Raw genomic sequence first — 21,359 nt, 5'->3', positions numbered from 1 at the left:
GTCCCCTGACTGAATTGATTATTGTATGAATCATCCGTGCATTAGGGGGCGCTGTGACTCCCCAGCGAAGAGCAAAGACTGAAAACAACACGTGAACTCGCACCAGTGAAGACTGAAGAGGTTTGTCCTGCTACAGAAAACAGGTAATGTCTAATTTTTTGGAGATGTCAGTGATATTTACAGTATGCGCTGTAACAATGCTTTAATATAAACTGCATAATTTGTCCCACTTTTCACCTTCTCTAGAGATAACGTTATATAGAGTAGTAATGACATTGGAGTCATTCACATGCATATATCTAACTTTAATGCCACTGAAGCATGCGTTATTTAATCAAATATATATTTTCACAATATCCTAATGAGACCCAGACGACTTTTTTTCCTCTGTAGAGGACATTTATAATTTAGCGAATTTCACTGAGATTAGTTAGTTCACCCAAAGGGTTAGTTCACCCAAAAATGAAAATAATGTCATTAATTACTCACCCTTATGTCGTCCAAATCCGTAAGACTTTAGTTCATATTCGGAACTCAAATTAAGATCTTTTTAATGAAATCTGAGAGCTTTCTGTCCCTCCTTTGACCCTTTTCACACACTGTGATGACGCGTTTTGACGGTCATCAATATCGTAAATCCTGCGAGGTTTTATATATATATATATATAATGTACATTCATAAAACAATATTTAGTATTATATTATAAAAAATAATTTAAAAAAATAGTTAAAGGTACAATATGTAATATTTTGCAGTAAAATATCCAAAAACCACTAGGCCAGTGTTATATATTTTGTTCACTTGAGTACTTAAATCGTGAGAAAATTGCAATTTTAACCAAGGCTCCGGGACGTGTGAGGAGTCGCCTGTCAATTGCGTCATACCCGCGTTACCCTCGGTTTCCGGTTTTATTTTGTGGAAACCATGGAAACATCAAAGACGCTTTAATATATTGTATGTTTTAATAGACAACGGAACAACTGTTTTGATATATTTATAGAAAGAAAACGAATTATTGTTATATAGCTCGAACATGTTTACTCTTATTGTTTAAATAATTTTCTTGATTTTTTTTGTGAGTACCATGCTTTACCATGCCTAAGAGAAAAACACTATTTTTTGAAGTAGCTAACATAGCATAATCAGATGCAGCTTTATTTTTAGTAACAGTAATACAGCATTTTCTCCATCATACAATACGTTTTAAAATTAATTGCATGCCATTTATCAACACAAGCCATCCAGCATTTAATATGATATTCTAATATCGATCTATCTTACTGCAGTGTGTAAGTGTCTCACAGCAGCCACCGAGCGAACGCACAGAGTAACATTATAACATTTTCAACACACTCAAATGTATCTAATAATAAAACCGAAAAAGCGGCGCCGGCGACTGTGTCATAATAAAAGTCCCGCTGCTCGTGAGGCGTGTGTTGATCAATCGCTCCAGCTCCTCGTTCAGCTCCACAACACTCGCTCTGCTTCATACTACAGTAACGTTAATAATTGCATCCATAAACATGAATTCTTCCCGAGTCCTATCCCTATTCTTTTGCACCGTCTGTTGAGATGGAGACCACATGTCCCAAGATTCCACTCTCAAACTTGGCGTCATCAAACTACGCCTTTGTTTTGAATAGGCTTCTAGCGACCTCTAGCGGCCAAAATTATTACATATTGTACCTTGAGGGTATTTCTAATCAAAGTCCCTTTAAGACAAGTCATTTCACTCGGCCGCCATCTTTGAAACGCCTCGCGAGCATCTCTTTGAATGGGGAAACATCAAATTCTCTAAAGCTGTTTGTCAAGCTTTCGATTAAATTTCATATTTGAAATCACCAATGAAATCTGACATCAACTTGTGTCATAAATTTTGTTTCTAAATACTCGAATCATGACAAAAAAACGGTATTTTACAGGCTGGATCAAGCTAATGCGCAGTCCTAAATGCGCGTCTTTTGTGCCTCATTTCAGAGGCGCGCGTCTGACTGTTTCTATAGAAACCGGAGCTTCAGCCGCTGCAGTGACGCGATGACTTTACTAATCGGCGATTGGCTCTTATTTAGAAGGCGGGACTTATTCCGCCATATTGCGCGTTGCATTTTCTCCCATTCAAAACAATACGAGTGACGCGTCTTGTGTTATTCTATAGTCTTTAGTCTTTGTTCTAATAAAGCTATGTAAGTGACAGTAAAAATTACATATTTCTCTCTTCTGACTGCCGTTATTAATCGCTCTCTATATTTTCCCTCTTTTTGAAAGTTATGAAAGTTTCTTTTGCTATTTGTGCAAATTGAAACACAAATAAAAATATATTTAACAAAGTCTCTCATTCAGCGCTATAAAAGTTTACCCAACTATGACGACTTCCGCTTCTGAGAAACCCGGAAATGTGAAAAGGGTCTATTTATGCATCTACCAATTTCAAGCCCCAGGTAGTAAATACATCATAAAAGTAATCATGTGACTCCAGTGGTTTAACCTTAATTTTATGAAGCGACGTGAGTGCATTGTTTGCACACAAAAAAAACATAATTTACCACTTTATTTACAAAATATTAATCTCCAACACTTTCATGAGAGCACGATGATGCATGCGTGTTGTGTTGACGCAACAGATGTTGTTGCATGAACACGCAATATAATGTTTTGTAATTATTATTTAAATCTGATTAATTTTTAAATTGTTTGTCAGTAAAAGTTATGGGGTTTCAAATCAGAACATCAATTTCATACATGTCCTCTGTAGAAGACACCAGGACATTTCAATCAGGCATTTTGGGTGAATAGGGAAAGAATGAAATATGTGATGTTCTTATAAAAAGTTATTTCTCCCATTATTACACTTCTTTTTTCGTTACATGTTGCCCCAAGAACACGTTAATATGCAATATAGATTGCATATTATGCACCCATTTATGGCCATTTTACACACATATTGCATAAAGTAAAATTGCATATCAAATCATTCTATTATATCTTTCATAACAGTTTATCATAAGCCTGATACCTAAAAATTGATTGGTAAATGTTGTATGTCATTTTATTTTTTAATAACAGAAGACATAGCATAAAACATGAATAAAATGTCTTTTATTCATATTTCTCCATTTGTTTCTTATGCTCCAAACAATGTAATGACATAAAAATAAAACCACAAAAAAAAAAATCTGGTTCTCAGGAGGATCTATAATCATGTAACGCAATCTTATTCCTCCCAGAAAAACGCTTGAGTCGTCATGCATCTCTGTCGGCGATGTGTGAGTTTGTTGCTCTCGAGGCCGTTATCTGCAGCTCTCCAGCCGTCGACACACGCACTGCATCAGCGCTCGCATCACATCCTGCTGCAGCACAGCCGCGGACAGCCGTCCATCCGCAGTCTCACACAGAGACACAGTAGAGAGACATGGACATCGTGTGGAAGACGAAACTTAACGGACCACCAGGCTGCTTCACCAGAGGTCTATAATAACAAGACTGATCTCGCTCAGAGAGAGGTTGGAAAACATATTGTGCCATTAGAAAGTTCTAACGTGCATCAAAACCAAGCGTCTCTTTCGGATATAGGTACGTATATATACCCTATATATAGTTATACATGCATGTGAATCTCTGATACTTAAATTGCCATGCTAACTATACTATAGGCTTGGAAGCAGCTGTGCGTCCTTCTCCGCTTCAGAAAATCAGTGAGGAGGAAGCAGTCCAGATCCAAGTACCTTCCGCCCTTCCGCCGGACTCTTTCACACTCAGACCTTATGTGGATAAATCAGAAACTCTCAGCAAACTTGTTCAGCTTGGTATGTCTCATATCTTTAGTAAGTTATGTTGGATTCTTTTGGATTTGTCTAATCTTTGGGTCAATTTCCAGGTGTCAACCTGTGGGAACTGGAGCGGAGACCCAATGTGGGCTCCATGCTGGTTAGGCTTGACTTCCATGCTGATGTTGCGCCCAAACTACTCTTCCTCAAAGATCTGGGAGTTGAGGAGTCTAAACTGGGCACACTGCTCACTAAGAACCCCTTCATCCTCACAGAAAGCCTGGACAACCTTGAAGCCAGGTTAGAGAGAGAATTTAAAGGACCTATTATGCTTTTTTGCATGTTCATCTTTCTTTAGCGTGAAAAATGAAATGAAAACAGTCCCTCCAGAGGGAGTTATTCTCTATATCAGTGTCACTGTTTCTGAACTCCCTGAAACGCCTAGCCTGGGTGCCAGCCCGAACCCCGCCCACAACATTTTTTGGACGGGAAGTTCGGTCTGGACTCAATCCATTGTGGAGTAATTATGCTCGGCTCCCAGAAGGCCGAGCCAATCAAATTGCCAGGGCGGGCTTTAATCGATGATGGACAGGCTATCTGCGGTTACGTAACCACCCACGTCATCAAAGAGCGCTTGGGGAGTTTGATTGACAAGCGATCTAACCAATCAGAATGCCGCATCCGCCATGTTGTCCGACAAAGCAGTCAGGAGTTAGAAGATTAACATCGGTGGAGTTAAACTTGAAAAATTGTGCATATTGACGTCTTTCCGCGTTTGAAACAACATTCATTCTCATGTTCATTCATGTTTATTTGATGCTATAAATGGACTAGTAGGAGGAGACGATCGGTTCACGAGCCTCTTGAGCTGAGGCGCTACAGCAATCTGTCATGATCATGGTCACAACCCATTAAAGAGCCACAAAACGGTTTTTATTGTTTGAATTTTTTTAATAACTACACAGTTTGAAAGCTGGGACTTTGTTTAATAGCATAAGTAACCTGCTCTGTCTCGTCTGTCGATGTGTTGTCAGTTTCCTCTTTGCTCCGCGATGTATTTTCCACTCTGTGTGGTGTGACAGCGCCACGGCTTGTCGGACAAAGCAACAGTAACTAAGGGGAGCGAGTCCTTGCGAGGCATTTGTCGATGGGAAAGATGTCTTTGCCGTCCTTCCTACGGGATTCGGCAAAAGTTTGATTTATCAGCTGGCCCCGATGGTCGCTAAGAAGAGTTCTGTTGACAACTATGCGTCGCTCAACATACGTCACTTACTCTGTAGCTCTGATTGGTTGTAGGTCTATCCAATTGAGGTCTTTCCTGGATTGGTTGAAATACGCCCCCATAATCAAAGCCCAATGGAGCAGTATCAGACTCATATTCTGACTAGAATTGAGTATGACCACGTCAGGCTATGAAACGCCTCCATTGTAGTCTTGAGATTTCTTCCGGGAACTAAGACATCACAATATTCCTTATTTAAATAATTACCGCCCAAGACATATGCAGAATAAAGGGGCGGGGCCTGGTTGAGTTAGTTAGCAGTGTGTTGAAACTCACGCTTAAGGTAAGGGCATTTCCCAGAAACTCTCAAAGCACTTGACCAATCACAACAACACACTGCTCCAGCCGACCAATCAGAGCACATTGTGCTTTTCAGAAGGAGGAGCTTCATAGAGACAGGAACTAAACAGAGTGTTACTGACACCCTGCGTCCCAATGTCCATACTATCCATCCTAAATAGTATGTGAGATTAAAATAAGTGTGTCCCAAAGCATAGTATGTTGAAAAGAGTATGCCAAAAGTCCCCGGATGGTCTACTATTTCCGGTAGATTTTCGAAGTGTGGATTCGTGCACACTATAAAGGGTAATATTGCCATTGCGCGTTGGACGAGGATTCAGTTCAGAACTACAAACACGAGTAAAAAGTGTTAAACTACAAAACACGGCGGATATGCGCGATCGACGCTGAGAGGTTTGAGTGACTAATAATCAGTTCAACCTGATAGAAAATATTTGTTTAATGTTATCTGTGTTATTTTTCATCTGCAAATACCAATGTAGACTTTTATAAAGATCCGATTGGCCATTAACTTTTAAATGCATCATTATGCATATGAAGAGTGTTCTCCACATGAAAGACAACCTCAACGTGCTACTGCATTTCTCTCCCGATACGGTAGGAAATTAGCTAAATGAAATGTGGAGGATGCAAGATGATTGACAGGCCAGTTTACGGTGACAGGATGCCACAGAGAGCAAAAACGCAATTGTATGACGTGATAGTATCCCAAAGCTTGTCTACTCTTTTGCTACACACTCAAAAGTAAGTACTTTTTGTTCACAGAAAGAGTACATACTTTTAGGGCGTAGTATACATAGGCGAATTGGGACGCAGCAAGAGAGGAGCTGCAACAATGGAGAATAAGGGAAAAAATAAGGTGTTTTTTGAACATTCAAGTATGATAACCTATGATAAAAACAAAATCATGACTTTAAAAAAAGGTCCACTAAAAAAAAATAATAATTATGAAATAAACTAACTTGCAGCATTTAGAAAGCGATTTGAGTCTTGACTTGGGCATTGAAACAGTTGACGTGTGTCCGACTGCTTCATTTGTTGATCGTTTTCTTCTAAATGTTACCTTCTTGTTCGTTTTAAGGGTGTCCTATTTGAAAACAAAGAAGTTCAGTCAGGAGTCTGTGGCCGCCATGGTGAGCAAAGCTCCATACCTGCTTAACTTCAGTGTTGAGAGGCTCGACAACCGCCTTGGATTTTTTCAGCAGCATTTGGGACTCAGTGCTGAGAAGGTGAAGTTGAATTGCATATATTTACTGATCTTTATCATTTGCAGAAGGGCTACATTGACTGTTGATCATGATTTATGCTTTCAGATCCGAAATGTTGTGACTCGTCTACCCAAACTACTGTGTGGAAGTTTAGAGCCAATTAAGGAGAATCTAAAGGTCTGACACTTTATTGCTCTTGCTTAATTTTTTTAAATTGTAATATTGTGACAGATATTCATTTTTTTTCTCTCATCCAGGTTTGTGAACTGGAGTTTGGATTTCGTGGAAATGAAATCCAACACATTGTCACCACTGTTCCTAAAGTTCTAATCGCTAATAAAAGAAAACTCACTCAAATATTTGACTTTGTTCACAACACCATGGATGTTCCACACTCACTTATTGCAAAGTTCCCACAGGTGCATATTATTTAATCTTTTCATACAGAAATTATAATCACAAATTTAAAGCTGTGATAGGCATTTTGCATGGTATTTCTATTGCATGTAATGCATGGTTTTGTATACTGAATTTTTATATAAATTGCTTTTTCAAAGAGAAATAATTAGTCTGTTCTGCTGTATTAAATGATAAATAATGAAATCTTTGTTCTATGTAGTGTGAGTTTACTTTGTTGTTCCACATGCTAATTATTTTTTTGACTTCTCAAAGGTCCTTAATGCCAAATTCCTTCGCATCCGAGAGCGGCACTTGTTTCTGGAGTACTTGGGCCGGGCTCAGTACCAACCGTCTCAACCCAACTACATCTCTTTGGATCGCTTGGTGTTCCTGCCTGATGATGTTTTCTGCTCAGAAGTAGCATTAGCCACTCTTGAAGACTTTGAAAGATTTCAGAAAACATTGTAGATGTACAGAATTAAATTAAATTACTTTTTTATCATTGGGTTGTATGATCATAGTTTTATGAATAAACATTTAACATCGGCATGAAACTGAAGTTGCGATAGTCTTTTCTTCCCTATTGTGATGTCTATCCAAGTGAAACTGCTTCTCAAACAAGAACAAATGTAGGGCGGGGCTTGATTTTGTCCGTGACGATTGATTAGATTGTTCTGTTTTGCTATTGGTGGATTTCATGTGAGTGACAGGTTGCCTCGCCCTCGCGTCAGTAAACACGTCATCATCAGAGAAGAGATGTTGCTGCAAGAGGGAGGGGAAGTTATTTTAATTAAAGATTATGAGGGCACATGAGTTAAAAAAAAAACACAAATATTGCAATATTACATTAAGAAACATGATTTTCATGGTGACTTTAAAAGTTGAACTGCCCTTGTGCACATCTGAACGTGCCACCTGTTCATCTATTATTATATATTCCGGTTTAATAGGAAGTTCATAATTACCCTTGGTGCACTTGTGTAAGTTCAGGGTTAGTGGTTGCACTTTATTTTACAGTATGTCCACTTACACAATAAAGTAAGATAAGGGAACTTAGATGGGTTAATGTTAGATTTAGGGGAAGGTTCAGGGTTAGTATCTAGTTATTACTCGGCTATTGTAACTACTATTGTAAGTACATAGTATGTACATTCAGAACATGAAAATAAATTTCTACCAGCATAGTTAGAAACAGCTAAAACTATATTACTCATGAATAATTTTGTCCTTAAAGTTTCTTGCATTTAAATATGTGGGGGGAAATGAAGAAAACTGCATAATAAATATGAATCTTTTTATTGTGTGTCATTTCCAATCAAACTGTAGTTTTGTCAAACTATGCACTAAGTGTGAATTGTGTATATTTAATATAAATAAAATTATAGCTAAAGAGTTACCTAGATTGATCAAGAAAAATTATAAAAATAATATTTGTGGCAGCCAATGACAACCAATCACATGCTGAGAGAAGAAGATTGTGTAATCACCGGAGGAGACGTCACATATTAAATCATGACGCTATGGAAAGAATGAAGGTAAATCATTAATTATGAGCAACATTGATAATTCAGATAATATTAAAATATATAAAAAACAAAACAAAGCATTTAAAAGTAGAAATGGAAATCTATATAAGACTATGGTTAGGACATACAAGACTTAATACATTAAACACAGATTTGCAAATGCAAAGAAAAGGTAAATGCATTTAAAATGCAATAAATTGTGGGAAATTTAGGGGGGAAAATGAAGAATCTTAAATAATGCATTATTAAACTAGGAAGGAAATGGGATATACTAATGGTATATTAGGAATAGATAATTCTCAGACAGAAGTTAAGGCTTTAAATTAGGTTTTTGTTGGGAAAGTAGAAGTCATGAAGCCATGATTTTGCACACTCCAATGCAGTAGGTGGCGGTATACCCGCCATAAAACTAAACGAAGAAGAAAAAACAGACGTCACATATCCCACAATACTGTGCAACTTTGCTAGTGAACAGAAATGGCGTCGAGGGCACCAGGTAAAATGTGTTATTTGTGTGAGATTTTTTAAATTGCGAGATTATAAATTTATTGTCATCATTTTAAGGAGTTATTTTAGAGCCTGCCTACATTCTGTGCTGTTAGAATGACTGTTAGTTGACGCATTTGTTGGTTTTGTCTTGTGAAGCTCTGATGTCCTCTACTGTGTCCCCGTCTGGACCAGTCCAAATGTGTTTATATTCCCTCATCGCTTATAATAACTGTTTTTGTGTGTGTGTTCTTTGTATTAGAGATAAATAAACGATCCGTGATTCACTCTCTGATAGTACAGACCGTTAACTGAATCTCCTGTCAGCTGTGACAGTGATTTTTCTGCTGTAATAACCCAAACAACACTTAAAAGTCTCCATAAACGCCACATTATTAAGTCATTTGTTCCTGTTTTTGTACAGCTGCAACCGGCAGGCTCCTGGTGGGCTTCAGAAAGTGGTACTACAACGCATGCGGTTTCAACAAACTCGGTAAGCAGTGCCATTGCTGACAGTGCATTGTTTAGAAAGTGTGACCTTCAATGAGAAACAATATATAGTGTGCAAATGTACCAATTTCTGGCCTGTCATATAGGTTTGATGCGGGATGACACCATCTATGAGGACAGTGATGTGAAAGAGGCCGTTCGTCGGCTCCCAGAAACGGCTTACAATGACAGGATGTTCCGCATCAAGAGAGCTCTGGATCTCACCATGAAGCAACAGATTCTTCCCAAGGACCAGTGGACTAAATATGAGGAGGTGAGAGAGAACCGGGGGTGAATAACATACTCAATTATACTTAAAGGGTTAGTTCACCCAAAAATGACAATAATGTCATTTATTACTCACCCTCAAGACCTTTGTTAATCTTCAGAACACAAATTAAGATATTTTTGATGAAATCCGATGGCTCCGTGAGGCCTGCATAGCCAGCAATGACATTTCCTCTCTCAAGATCCATTAATGTACTAAAAACGTATTTAAATCAGTTCATGTGAGTACTAGGGGTGTGACGAGATCTCGTGTCACGACGAGATGAGATTTCTCGTCGAGGCGAAAAGTAGTCTCGAGATGTTGCCATGACAGAGTGTTAGGATGATTAGGAAAGAATATGCCACCGCTACGTTTACATTACGCCTCCACTGTCCTTTTGCTTTGTGTTTAAATAAAAAAAACAATTAATTAATTAAGTTGGATAACGGTCGCCGGCGCTCCATATTTAAAGAGTTACGCGCGATCGCTGAAAGTGAAACTAAACGCGCGCGCATTCAAACGCGATTTCAATACCCGCATTTTGAAAGCGGCTCCCTGATGACTACAGATATCTCTCAATATGAAAGCTATTTTAGGCTGGGCAGTGTAGTTGTAACCATCTCTTAGCTCTGTATCCAAGAAAAATTTGGTCTTATTTGCACTTTGAATATTGAGAGGGTGCGATTATGGTTGATTTTTTCTAGTCATGTATTTCGTCATTGAGGATTTCTTAAAAATAGTTTGTAAAAATCTTGTCTCGTCTCGTGAACTCAATCTCGAGTCTCGTCTCGTCTCGTGAGATACCCGTCTCGTCACACCCCTAGTGAGTACAGTGATTCAATATTAATATTATAAAGCAACAAGAATATTTTTGGCCGATTTCAAAACACTGCTTCATGAAGCTTCGGAGCGTTATGAATCTTTTGTGTCGAATCAGTGGTCAAAGTCACATGATTTCAGCAGTTTGGCGGTTTGACATGCGATCCGAATCATGATTCGACACAAAAGATTCATAACGCTCCAAATCTTCCTGAAGCAGTGTTTTGAAATCGGCCATCACTATATAAGTCATTATTTTGTTTTTTTGGCGCACCAGAAATATTCTTGTCGCTTTATAATATTAATATTGAACCACTGTACTCACATGAACTGATTTAAATATGTTTTTAGTACATTAATGGATCTTGAGAGAGGAAATGTCATTGCTCCCTATGCAGGCCTCACTGAGCCATTGGATTTCATCCAAAATATCTTAATTTGTGTTCTGAAGATGAACTAAGGTCTTACGGGTGTGGAACGGCATGAGTAATTAATGACATTATTTTCATTTTTGGGTGAACTAATCCTTTAAGTGAAAGTACAGATACTGTAAGTATCTGGCCAAAAACATACTTGAGTAACTTTACATTGTACTCTAAAGGGTTAGTTCACCCAATAATGAAAATAATGTCATTAATTACTCACCCTCATGTCGTTCCACACCCGTAAGACCTTCATTAATCTTCAGAACACAAATTAAGATATTTTTGCTAAAATCCGATGGCTCACTGAGGCCTGCATTGACAGCAAGATAATTAACACTTTCAGATGCCCAGAAAGCTACTAAAGACATATTTAAAACAGTCCATGTGACTACAGTGGTTCAACCTTAATGTTATGAAGTGATGAGAATACTTTTTGTGTGCCAAAAAACAAAATAACGACTTTATTCAACAATATCTATTGATGGGCGATATCAGAACACTGCTTCATGAAGCTTTACGAATCTTTTGTTTCGAATCAGTTGTTCAGAGCGTGAATCAAACTGCCAAAGTCACATGAACCATTGAAATTTCGAAACATTTTGAAACACTTATGACGTAACAAAGCCTTGTTTACTGAAATCACATGACTTTGGCAGTTTGATACATCACTAGATATTGTGTTGTTTTTTTTGGTGCACAAAAAGTATTCTCGTCGCTTCATAACATTAAGGTTGAACCACTGTAGTCACATGAACTGTTTTAAATATGTCTTTAGTAGCTTTCTGGGCATTTGAAAGTGTAAATTATCTTGCTGTCAATGGACGCCTCACTGAGCCATCGAATTTTATCAAAAATATCTTAATTTGTGTTCCGAAGATGAACAAAGGTCTTGTTTTGTCAAATTGACATACAAAGGTTTGGTTAAAGGAAGAAAACGGAATGCAGTGTCACAGGTCAAAAACATCTATCTACTGCTTTCAACAACAACTTAAATGCAGCACAGTAGAACCTCATGCCATCCCATGAAGCAATTTCTTCAGATGAACACAATCCATCTCTCTGCATATTAGTGTTGATGCCACAATTTTGGCTCAAAAAGCAATCATGCCACCAAAATATAAATTTTTGCACTGATTTTATTTGTAATCAATCTTGAGCATTCAGCCAGAATACTACATAGACAGCTAATGGCTTTGCTACCCCAATATGATTCCTCAGATTTGACGGTGAACTTTTGAAGCCAGAAACTTCCCTGATGAAAGTTAAAACTGAAGCTGAAATGTGTGTGCTTGATTCACAAAAACAAAGTTCATTGGTTCTCACATGTTTGAACTTCCGTTTAGCATAAGAAAATAAAATTGAAAAAAATGTAATCAAGTAAAAGTACTAGTAGTCAGTTTAAAATAGTTGAGTAAAATAATACTCAAGTATTTTACATCCCTGGAAAGAAGATTGTCTCGGGGAATTATTAAAGTTTCATATACTTAGATTTCAGTTTATTATTGTGGTATACTAAATATGTATTTGTATGTATGTCCCAAACATCATTGACATGCATCTCAACATTAAATATGTGTATTATATTTGTAGAATGGAACATAAGTTTCAGTATGCAAGAGTTTTTAAAGATTTTTTTTAGTTGATAATTAATTAAATTTGGTCTGTTTCTCATGCAAATTGTATAGCTTCAGAATCATTCTAATATGCTTGTTACAAAAATGTACTTTTTATTTTATAGCAACATCTCCATCTTCATTGGCTTTTGTTTTATATATATATATGCATTTGACATGAGGGCGAGTAAATGACAGAATATACTTTTTTTTTGTTAACTAATTTGTTTTTAAGCATCTTTCAGATAGTTGTTTTCAACTGCTGTTCATTGTTTCTCGTAGGATGTTCCTTACCTTGAGCCATATCTGGAGGAGGTTGTCCGTGAAAAGAAGGAAAAAGAGGAGTGGGCGAAGAAGTAGGATGAGGCTGAAGCTCTGCTTTGATGTGATGTCTGGTGTCTTGTATTTAAGAGAAAATGTATTATGTGAAAAGTCCCTATACTTATTAAAATGTCCTTTCTGACAAAAGTCTTCAAATGCCTGAAGTTTTGTTTTTTTTCCTTTGGGGAAAAAAATGTCATGGTAATGGTTTGTCTATTCAAATAATGTTTAATGGGACGTTACATTAAATTCCAAAGATAAAACACAAAAAAATGACAAGACAAGCACAATTTCATAACTACAATTAACCTAAACAATGTTTACTCTTCATCAGTTGAGATGAAGCACAATCACAAATGAATCCTGTTCTGGATAGTTAAAAATATTTTGTTCTTTATTGCACATCTCAATATACATTATTACATGTCTATGTATTATTTGCAGACACTGAACTATTTATATATGCACACAAAAACACTCAACGTTCAACATTTTTAACACTTCAAAACAACAGCATAAAATGTTTCTGACAGTCCCGTGCTCAAGGCTGCATTTATTTGATCGTAAAAAAACAGCAATATTGAGAACTATTACAATTTAAAATATTTTAAAATGTAATTTATTTCTGTGATCAAAGCTGAATTTTCAGCATCATTACTCCAGTGTCACACGATCCTTCAGAAATCAGTCTAATATACTGATATATTGCTCAAGAAACATTTATTATAAATGTTGAAAACATAAGTTCTCGTTCATTGTGAACATCTCACTCACTCATTGTGAACTCTGCTCTCTCCGTTGGGCGACACTACTGACTGTGTCCATGAAATTGCCTACGACACTGCTGAACGACTGCAACATGGACACTCCCAGCTCATTGCTCGTCTCGTTGATGTCGGGATCATAGGCTCCAAATAATGGCGTGCAGACTTCTATGTGTCTTTTTCCCTCCCTCTCTAGGATGCCAACAAGTTCAGTCCTGGCTTGCTGGAACTTCTCCCTGTCGTAATTGATCAGTGCCGTATCATTCAGCGGGTAGGCTGCACCTTCAGGATAACAGTCGCGAGGGACGGGCAGCTCGACATATCTGTGGGACAATACATAATACAATCAAATATTTTTGAAGTAAACATTCAAAAAGCTAAAACATTAAAGAAGCCCTATTTATACCCTTTTACAAAGTCTTGATTTTGTTTTTGGGCTCTACTAGAACAGGTTTTCATGCTTGAATGTTCAAAAAACACATTATTTTCCTCATTCTCCATTGTTGCAGCTCCTCTGTTCCCAGTCTGTTTAGTTCCTGTTGTGATTGGTCAACTGCTTCAAGTGTGTTTGGGAAATATCCTGCCCCTTACCATAACTGTGAGTTTCAACACACTACTAACCAGGGGTGTGAATCTTTGGATAGACAGTGAATTAGGTTTTCAATTCAGAATGATTCGATATGATTCACAATAAAATTTGATGCAATTTGATTCTGCATTTTTTTTAAGTGCATTGATAGGTTAATTTAAATCCTTCCCTAATGTGTCTCGAATACTATTTAAGATGGCGAATTGGCACCAAAGTCCCTTTCTATCTATAGTTTTTGTTGGGACGCAGCGAGGGAGTTCAGAAACAGTGCGTACTGATTTAGAAAAATCAAATGGATGCACAATATATCAGCCACCATATAATAGGCCAAAATATGTTCATTTTGATATATGTTATTATTGGCCCGATAAGAAAATTTGGCCAATATATTAAAGCTGAAAAATAATGGATTATTTCCTTCAGCTGAGACACTTCAGATGCACACTGTTCACTATGAAATGCTCGAAATATGACATTTCAAAAAGGAAAATGCAGTTAAGTTCAACTTGCAGCACAAGTCTGTCATATAGACTACATAAAATTATAATGAGAACATTATAATTGTGTGCTTTAAATGGTGAGACTTTTGTTTTTGTAATCAGGCTCTCAAAAATTATATAAAAATTTGAATTTAGATTTATCGGCAAATATATCGGTTTTTGGCTTTCAAATATAAAGAATTATCAGTTATCGGTCAAAACTGTCATATCTGCATTTGGAGTGACTGTGTTTTGGAACTTTGCAGACCTTTTTCATGCTCAAACAGCAACATTACACACTAAAGAAAGTTGAAAAAAAGCATAATCCAAATGAATGCATAGTCTTACTGTACCTCAAAGCAGGAAAACCCAGAGCCAGTGTGTTAAAGAGACGGCGCAGGGCAGCTGTGCTCAGTGGATTACCCAGGATCTTCAGTTCCTGTAGCGCGTGACAGGGTCTCAGTGCTTGGGTGAGCGTATCAAGGGTCTCATCGTCCAGTCCACACTCCTCCAGACCCAGGCTAGTGAGTGTGGCAGAACAGCGATGCAGAAGCTTCCGGAAGGTGTTGGGGAAGACGTCTGCTACCGCATGACCGCTCAGATCCAGCTTTACTAAGTGCTCACTGTGCAGGCTGTTGGCGAAGTAGGCCATGTCCACTGCGTTGAGACTACAGTTCGCTAACTCGATACACTGCAGAGGAGTGTTTAGTGGACTGGTAAAACAAACAGATTAAAGTTACTCCAAAGTGTATAGAAATGATCCCAAATAAGATAACAGGATAATGTGATTTACAGCTTATAATAATAATAGATTTACATACTATAATATTAAAATATTATTAACATAAAAAAAAAACATTTTAAAACTAATTTGACAAAACGCAGCATTGAAATCTCTGGAAAATCATTTGAGTGATTGACTAAAAAATACAGTTTTGTGCTACTCCAAATGATATATAATCTAGAAGTCTCATGCAGGAAGGCTGCATTTGATTAAAAAAAAAAACAGTAAAATAATATTGTGAAATATTATTACAATTTAAAATAGTTTTATATTTATAATGTTTAATAATGGGTTTTCTTTTTGAATATATTGTAGAATGTAATTTATTTCTGTGATCAAAGCTGAATTTTCAGCATCATTTCTCCAGTCTTCAGATCCTTCACAAATCATTCTAAAATGTGACCCTGGACCACAAAACCAGTCATAAGTCGCACAGGTATATTTGTAGCAATAGCCAACAATACATTGTGAGTCAAAATGATCAATTTTTCTTTTATGCCAAAAATCATTAGGATGTTAAGTAAAGATCACGTTCTATTAAGATGCTTTGTAAATTTTCTACCATAAATATATCAAAAATGCATTTTTATTAGTGCACATGCATTGCTAATTTGGACATAAAGTTGTCATTTGGACAACTTTAAAGGTTAATTTCTCAATATTTAGATTTTTTTTGCATCCCGGGATCTGCACAATGACTGGTGATCTTTTATATGTAAATGACATTAATTAGGTGTCGTTTACAACGTGGAGAACTGAAACCATTCAGCTGCGGACAAGTTTAAGATCATTTGCGATTTATAGATTTCACATCTAAAAGAGAAGCGTATGCTCGATGTATTAATCTCAATTTCAAAAAATTTACCCTTATGACTGGTTTTGTGGTCAAGGGTCACATATGCTGATTTCTACTTTTCTATTATCAATGCTGAACCGTTGCATTGCTTAACTGTGGAAACTTTTTCAGGATTCTTTGAAGAATATAACGTTCAAAAGAACAGCATTTATTTAAAATATTTTGTAACATTAAAAAAGTCACTTCAATTTATTGCATCTTTGTTATATATGTATATATATATATATATATATATATATATATATCGGAGGAATATATTTAGGAGGAAAAGTGCTGTTTACAGAAGATTATATATGTGTAAAAACACACACACACACATATATATATATATATATATATATATATATATATATCTTCTGTAAACAGCACTGAGGAAACTTCATGATGAAATCCATATATAGTCTCAGATGTATATAATTAAACATGCTACATAGGCTACTGGGGTGAATTAATATCATGGGTCAGAGAGTGTTTTGGCACACGTGTGACACGTGATGTTTTGACTGTTATAAGACACTTGAACTGCTATTTACAGTGAATGTAGAACGTACTGTTTTGCCAGAGTCATGTCCTGGCCTACTTAGAGTTTGCAACGGGACAGCTGTCTGCAGTCACACAACAAACAGGGAGCTATTTCAACAACAACATTTGATTAGACTGTAAACCCTCAAATAAGATTCTCAGAGTTTAAGTAAAAAAGATCCCGTATACACTACTGTTCAAATGTTTGGGGCCAGTAAAAAAAAAGTGTGTATCACGGTTTCCACAAAAACATGAAGCAGCACAAGTGATTTCAATATTGATAATAATCAGAAATGTTTCTGGAGCGGCAAACCAGCATATTAGAATGATTTCTGAAGGATCATGTGACACTGAAGACTGGAGTAATGATGCTGAAAGTTCATTGTTTTCAATTTCACAATATTATTGTGTTACTGTATTTTGATCAAATAGATGCAGAAGAGACTTCTTTCAAAAAAAAAATAATCTTACCAACCCTAAAACGTTTTAGCAATGTAGTGTCGGCCCAGATCCGGCCCACAACTGGCTCTTGTGGAATCCACACGTACCAGATATGGGCCGGATCTGGGGCAACACTAAGTTGCTGTCTGGGATGTGATCTACACTCTTTCACTCACCAACACAGTCAATTATGAGATTAGAGTGTCACATTTCAAACATTCCAAGATCCAACAATCAAATTAAATCAATTAAATCTCCAAAAACGAGAGTCTTAACGTATGGCAACAGACTCCATCAGGGTTCAATGAATTGGTCTTAAAGAACCCTTTGTGTAATGGAAAGTTTCCATGGATGTTAAAGGTTCTTGATGGAACCATAGATGTCAAATAAGAACCTTTAGTTTTAAGGATGTATGTGTAGGAGTTTAAATGGCAGCTGTGGTCACATTGTGGTTTTAAAGGGATAGTTCACTCAAAAATGAAAATTATCATATAATTTACTCACCCTCAAGCCATCCTAGGTGTATATGACTTTCATCTTTCAGCCGAACACAATCAGAGCTATATTAATAAATATCCTGGCTCTTTCCAGCTTTGCAATGGCATTGAAGAGTATCCGAGAAGCTCCAAAAAATGTATCCATCCATCATAAAAGTAATCCATACGACGCAGTGTGTTAATAAATGCCTTCTGAAGTGAAGCAATGGGTTTTTGTAAGAAAAATATCCATATTTAAAGGTGCCCAAGAACGTGTTTTCAAAAGATGTAATATAAGTCTAAGGTGTCTCCTGAATGTGTCTGTGAAGTTTCAGCTCAAAATACCCCATAGTTTTTTTTTTTTTATTAATTTTTTTATCTGCCTATTTTGGGGCGTCATTATAAACGCGCCGATTTATGCAGCGCGGCCCCTTTAAATCTCGTGCTCTCCGCCCACGGAGCTCGCGCTTGCCTTAAACAGCTATAAACAAAGTTCACACTGCTAATATAACCCTCAAAATGGATCTTTACAAAGTGTTCGTCATGCAACATGTCTAATTGCGTAGGTAGAGTATTTATTTGGATGTTTACATTTGATTCTGAATGAGTTTGATAGTGCTCCGTGGCTAAAGCTAACATTACACACTGTTGGAGAGATTTATAAAGAATGAAGTTGTGTTTATGCAATTATACAGACTGCAAGTGTTTAAAAATGAAAATAGCGACGGCTCTTGTCTCCGTGAATACAGTAAGAAACGATGGTAACTTTAACCACATTTAACAGTACATTAGCAACATGCTAACGAAACATTTAGAAAGACAATTTACAAATATCACTAAAAATATCATGATATCATGGATCATGTCAGTTATTATTGCTCCATCTGCCATTTTTCGCTATTGTTCTTGATGATTCTTACAGATCCAGACGTTAATACTGGCTGCTTACTTGTGTAATGCTGACTGAGCTGGCATATGCAAATATTGGGAGCGTAATATTAATGATCAGTCGTAACAGTGTTATGTTGAGATTCGCCTGTTCTTCGGAGGTCTTTTAAACAAATGAGATTTATATAAGAAGGAGGAAACAATGGAGTTTGAAACTCACTGTATGTCATTTCCATGTACTGAACTCTTGTTATTCAACTATGCCGAAGATAAATTCAATTTTTGAATCTAGGGCACCTTTAAGACTTTATAAACTATAATAACAGGCTTCCTCTGCACTTCCGCATTCGTCAATTCTCACTCTCACATCATACGTCGGGTCAGAGGTCACCTTTCTGACGGAACTCGACTCTCTCATGAACGCATGTATGGTCATTGCAAGAAGCCAGTGATTGTAGTTTTTGAAGTTATAAATATGGATATTTTTCTTACAAAAACCCTTCAGAAGGCATTTATTAACCCACTGGAGCCATATGGATTACTTTTATGATGGATGGATGCACTTCAAAAACTCAGGCACTATTCAATGCCATTACAAAGCTGGGATATTATTTAAAGGTGCCCTAGATTATGTTTTTAAAAGATGTAATATAAGTCTAAGGTGTCCCCTGAATGTGTCTGTGAAGTTTCAGCTCAAAATACCCCATAGATTTTTTTTAATTATTTTTTTTATCTGTCTATTTTGGGGCATCATTATAAACGCGCCGATTTTATGCTGCAGCCCCTTTAAATCCCGTGCTCTCCGCCCACAAGAGCTCGCGCTTGCCTTAAACAGTGCCTAAACAAAGTTCGTACAGCTAATATAACCCTCAAAATGGATCTTTACAAAGTGTTCGTCATGTATGCGTCGGATTATGTGAGTATTGTATACTGTTATATTGTTTACATTGATTCTGAATGAATTTGGTTGTGCACATCCAGACGTTAATACTGGCTGCCCTTGTCTAATGCCTTTTATAATGTTGGAAACGTGGGTTGGCATATGCAAATATTGGGGTCATACATATTAATGATCCCGACTGTTACGTAACAGTCGGTGTTATGTTGAGATTCGCCTGTTCTTCGGAGGTCTTTTAAACAAATGAGATTTATATAAGAAGGAGGAAACAATGGAGTTTGAGACTCACTGTATGTCATTTCCATGTACTGAACTCTTGTTATTTAACTATGCCAAGATAAATTCAATTTTTCATTCGAGGGCACCTTTAATATAACTCCCGATTGTGTTCGGCTGAAAGAAGACAGTCATATACACCAAGAATGGCTCGAGGGTGAGTAAATAATGCAATAATTTTCATTTTTTGGTGACCTGTTCCTTTAAAGTCTTTACCTCAGCAGTCTCCTCAGATGTCCAGTAAGAGTGGAGAACCCCAGAGAGAGCTCTCTCAGCTCCGTCAGTTTGCTCATCAGCTCACCCAGAACTCCTATGAGTCCCTCGTCATCCGGGCCCAACCTGTGCACATTCAAAGCCTGTGCAGGAAACGTGATCGAGCGCAGCTGGGGGAACTTCAGCTGGGAGAGCATTACCTCAATGTGTGGAGCCTCCAGATGTACGTTGTGCACCACTTCCAGCTTCTGCAGGCCGTGTGACTCCACCAGCTTCAGGAGGAAGAAGAGGTTCCTGAGGCTCAACGAATCCACACGCAGGCCAACGAAGTACAGTTTTAACGGGCAATGTCTGCGTAGCAACAGAGCCTGAGCCACCACCTCGTTGTTCCGTCCGGTAACAAAAGCGTCCAAGCGGACATCGATCTCCACGTGAAACGCTGATGGCGCCGCCTGACCGGTCTGCATGTACTCCATAGTCTCGTAGCACATGCGGGTTAGCAGCTCGGTTCGTGCCCAACGCCCGAGGGTCCGTCTGCAGGGACAGACCTGGTGTTCAGTGTCTTGCAGACCGACTATATCCACCACACGCAGCTTTTTGGTATACATGCTTGGAGCTTGAAACACATAGTCCTTCAAACCTGTGAGAAAGGCCTCCAGACAGAGCCTGCAGGTGCGGGACGTGAGATCATCTGGACAGTCCACGGTCCGGCCTAACAGTTTGCGCAAGTTGATCTCCGTCAGAGGCCACGTCTGGACCAAGTCGTGGAGCATTGTGGCCTCCTCACACAGATAGCTGGCCTTGAAGAGGATTGGGTAGAGATTGCAAGACAAGAAGTGAAGGTTCTTGCATGCGTTTGGTCCGGTTTGGACGAAGCCCTCGGCTGCTAGGAACTTCAAGCTCTTCATGGCTGTGTTTGTCAGCTCCCGAGATCAAGGAAACTTCTCAGAGCTGTCAGCCTTTAGGAGTCGTGGTGTGTTTCTTCTGCCGTCTTTCAGCCAACATATACATGTGCTGAGCGAGAGCATGAGGAGGGAGAGAGTTGAGAAGGGGTTAGTTATTTTTAGAAGCAGCTGTCTCATACTTTCATGGGTAACAGGCAGAGGTTAAACAGCAATTAGATTTTGGACGGCTGCTAAAAAAAAGAGAAGTCTCTTACCTGTGCTTATTGACCATCAATAGAGACAACAGTTGGTACAATCACATTCTGTGGCTGTAGGAAAAATCTGGTATTTTCTGGGTTAACCATTGTAAAAAGAAGATATATTCTTA

The 21,359-nt window shown here is 37.7% G+C and overlaps 3 protein-coding genes across 3 annotated transcripts; 2 read left to right on the top strand and 1 right to left on the bottom strand.

Moving 5' to 3' along the window:
* Positions 1 to 20: 20 nt before the first annotated feature.
* Positions 21 to 7,508, top strand: mterf3 (mitochondrial transcription termination factor 3). The gene is made up of 8 exons (XM_048201775.1): positions 21 to 143; positions 3,226 to 3,571; positions 3,652 to 3,804; positions 3,876 to 4,065; positions 6,429 to 6,576; positions 6,661 to 6,732; positions 6,813 to 6,974; positions 7,228 to 7,508. The coding sequence occupies exons 2-8, from the start codon at positions 3,244 to 3,246 to the stop codon at positions 7,420 to 7,422; spliced, it is 1,248 nt and encodes a 415-aa protein (XP_048057732.1). The 5' UTR covers positions 21 to 143; positions 3,226 to 3,243; the 3' UTR covers positions 7,423 to 7,508.
* A 1,323-nt stretch (positions 7,509 to 8,831) lies between these two features.
* LOC125275093 (cytochrome b-c1 complex subunit 7) lies at positions 8,832 to 13,051 on the top strand. The gene is made up of 4 exons (XM_048201772.1): positions 8,832 to 8,976; positions 9,391 to 9,459; positions 9,563 to 9,729; positions 12,863 to 13,051. The coding sequence occupies exons 1-4, from the start codon at positions 8,958 to 8,960 to the stop codon at positions 12,938 to 12,940; spliced, it is 333 nt and encodes a 110-aa protein (XP_048057729.1). The 5' UTR covers positions 8,832 to 8,957; the 3' UTR covers positions 12,941 to 13,051.
* A 226-nt stretch (positions 13,052 to 13,277) lies between these two features.
* On the bottom strand, positions 13,278 to 21,105 carry lrrc14b (leucine rich repeat containing 14B). Its single transcript, XM_048201771.1, has 3 exons — positions 20,091 to 21,105; positions 15,087 to 15,446; positions 13,278 to 13,988 (listed from the first exon to the last, which is right to left on the bottom strand). The coding sequence occupies exons 1-3, from the start codon at positions 20,993 to 20,995 to the stop codon at positions 13,676 to 13,678; spliced, it is 1,578 nt and encodes a 525-aa protein (XP_048057728.1). The 5' UTR covers positions 20,996 to 21,105; the 3' UTR covers positions 13,278 to 13,675.
* Positions 21,106 to 21,359: the final 254 nt, after the last annotated feature.

The sequence above is a fragment of the Megalobrama amblycephala genome, linkage group LG9 (assembly GCF_018812025.1).
Source record: "Megalobrama amblycephala isolate DHTTF-2021 linkage group LG9, ASM1881202v1, whole genome shotgun sequence".
Taxonomy (NCBI): domain Eukaryota; kingdom Metazoa; phylum Chordata; class Actinopteri; order Cypriniformes; family Xenocyprididae; genus Megalobrama; species Megalobrama amblycephala.
The sequence above is the reverse complement of the archived record's forward strand: the minus strand, read 5'-3'. Positions and strand labels throughout refer to the sequence as shown.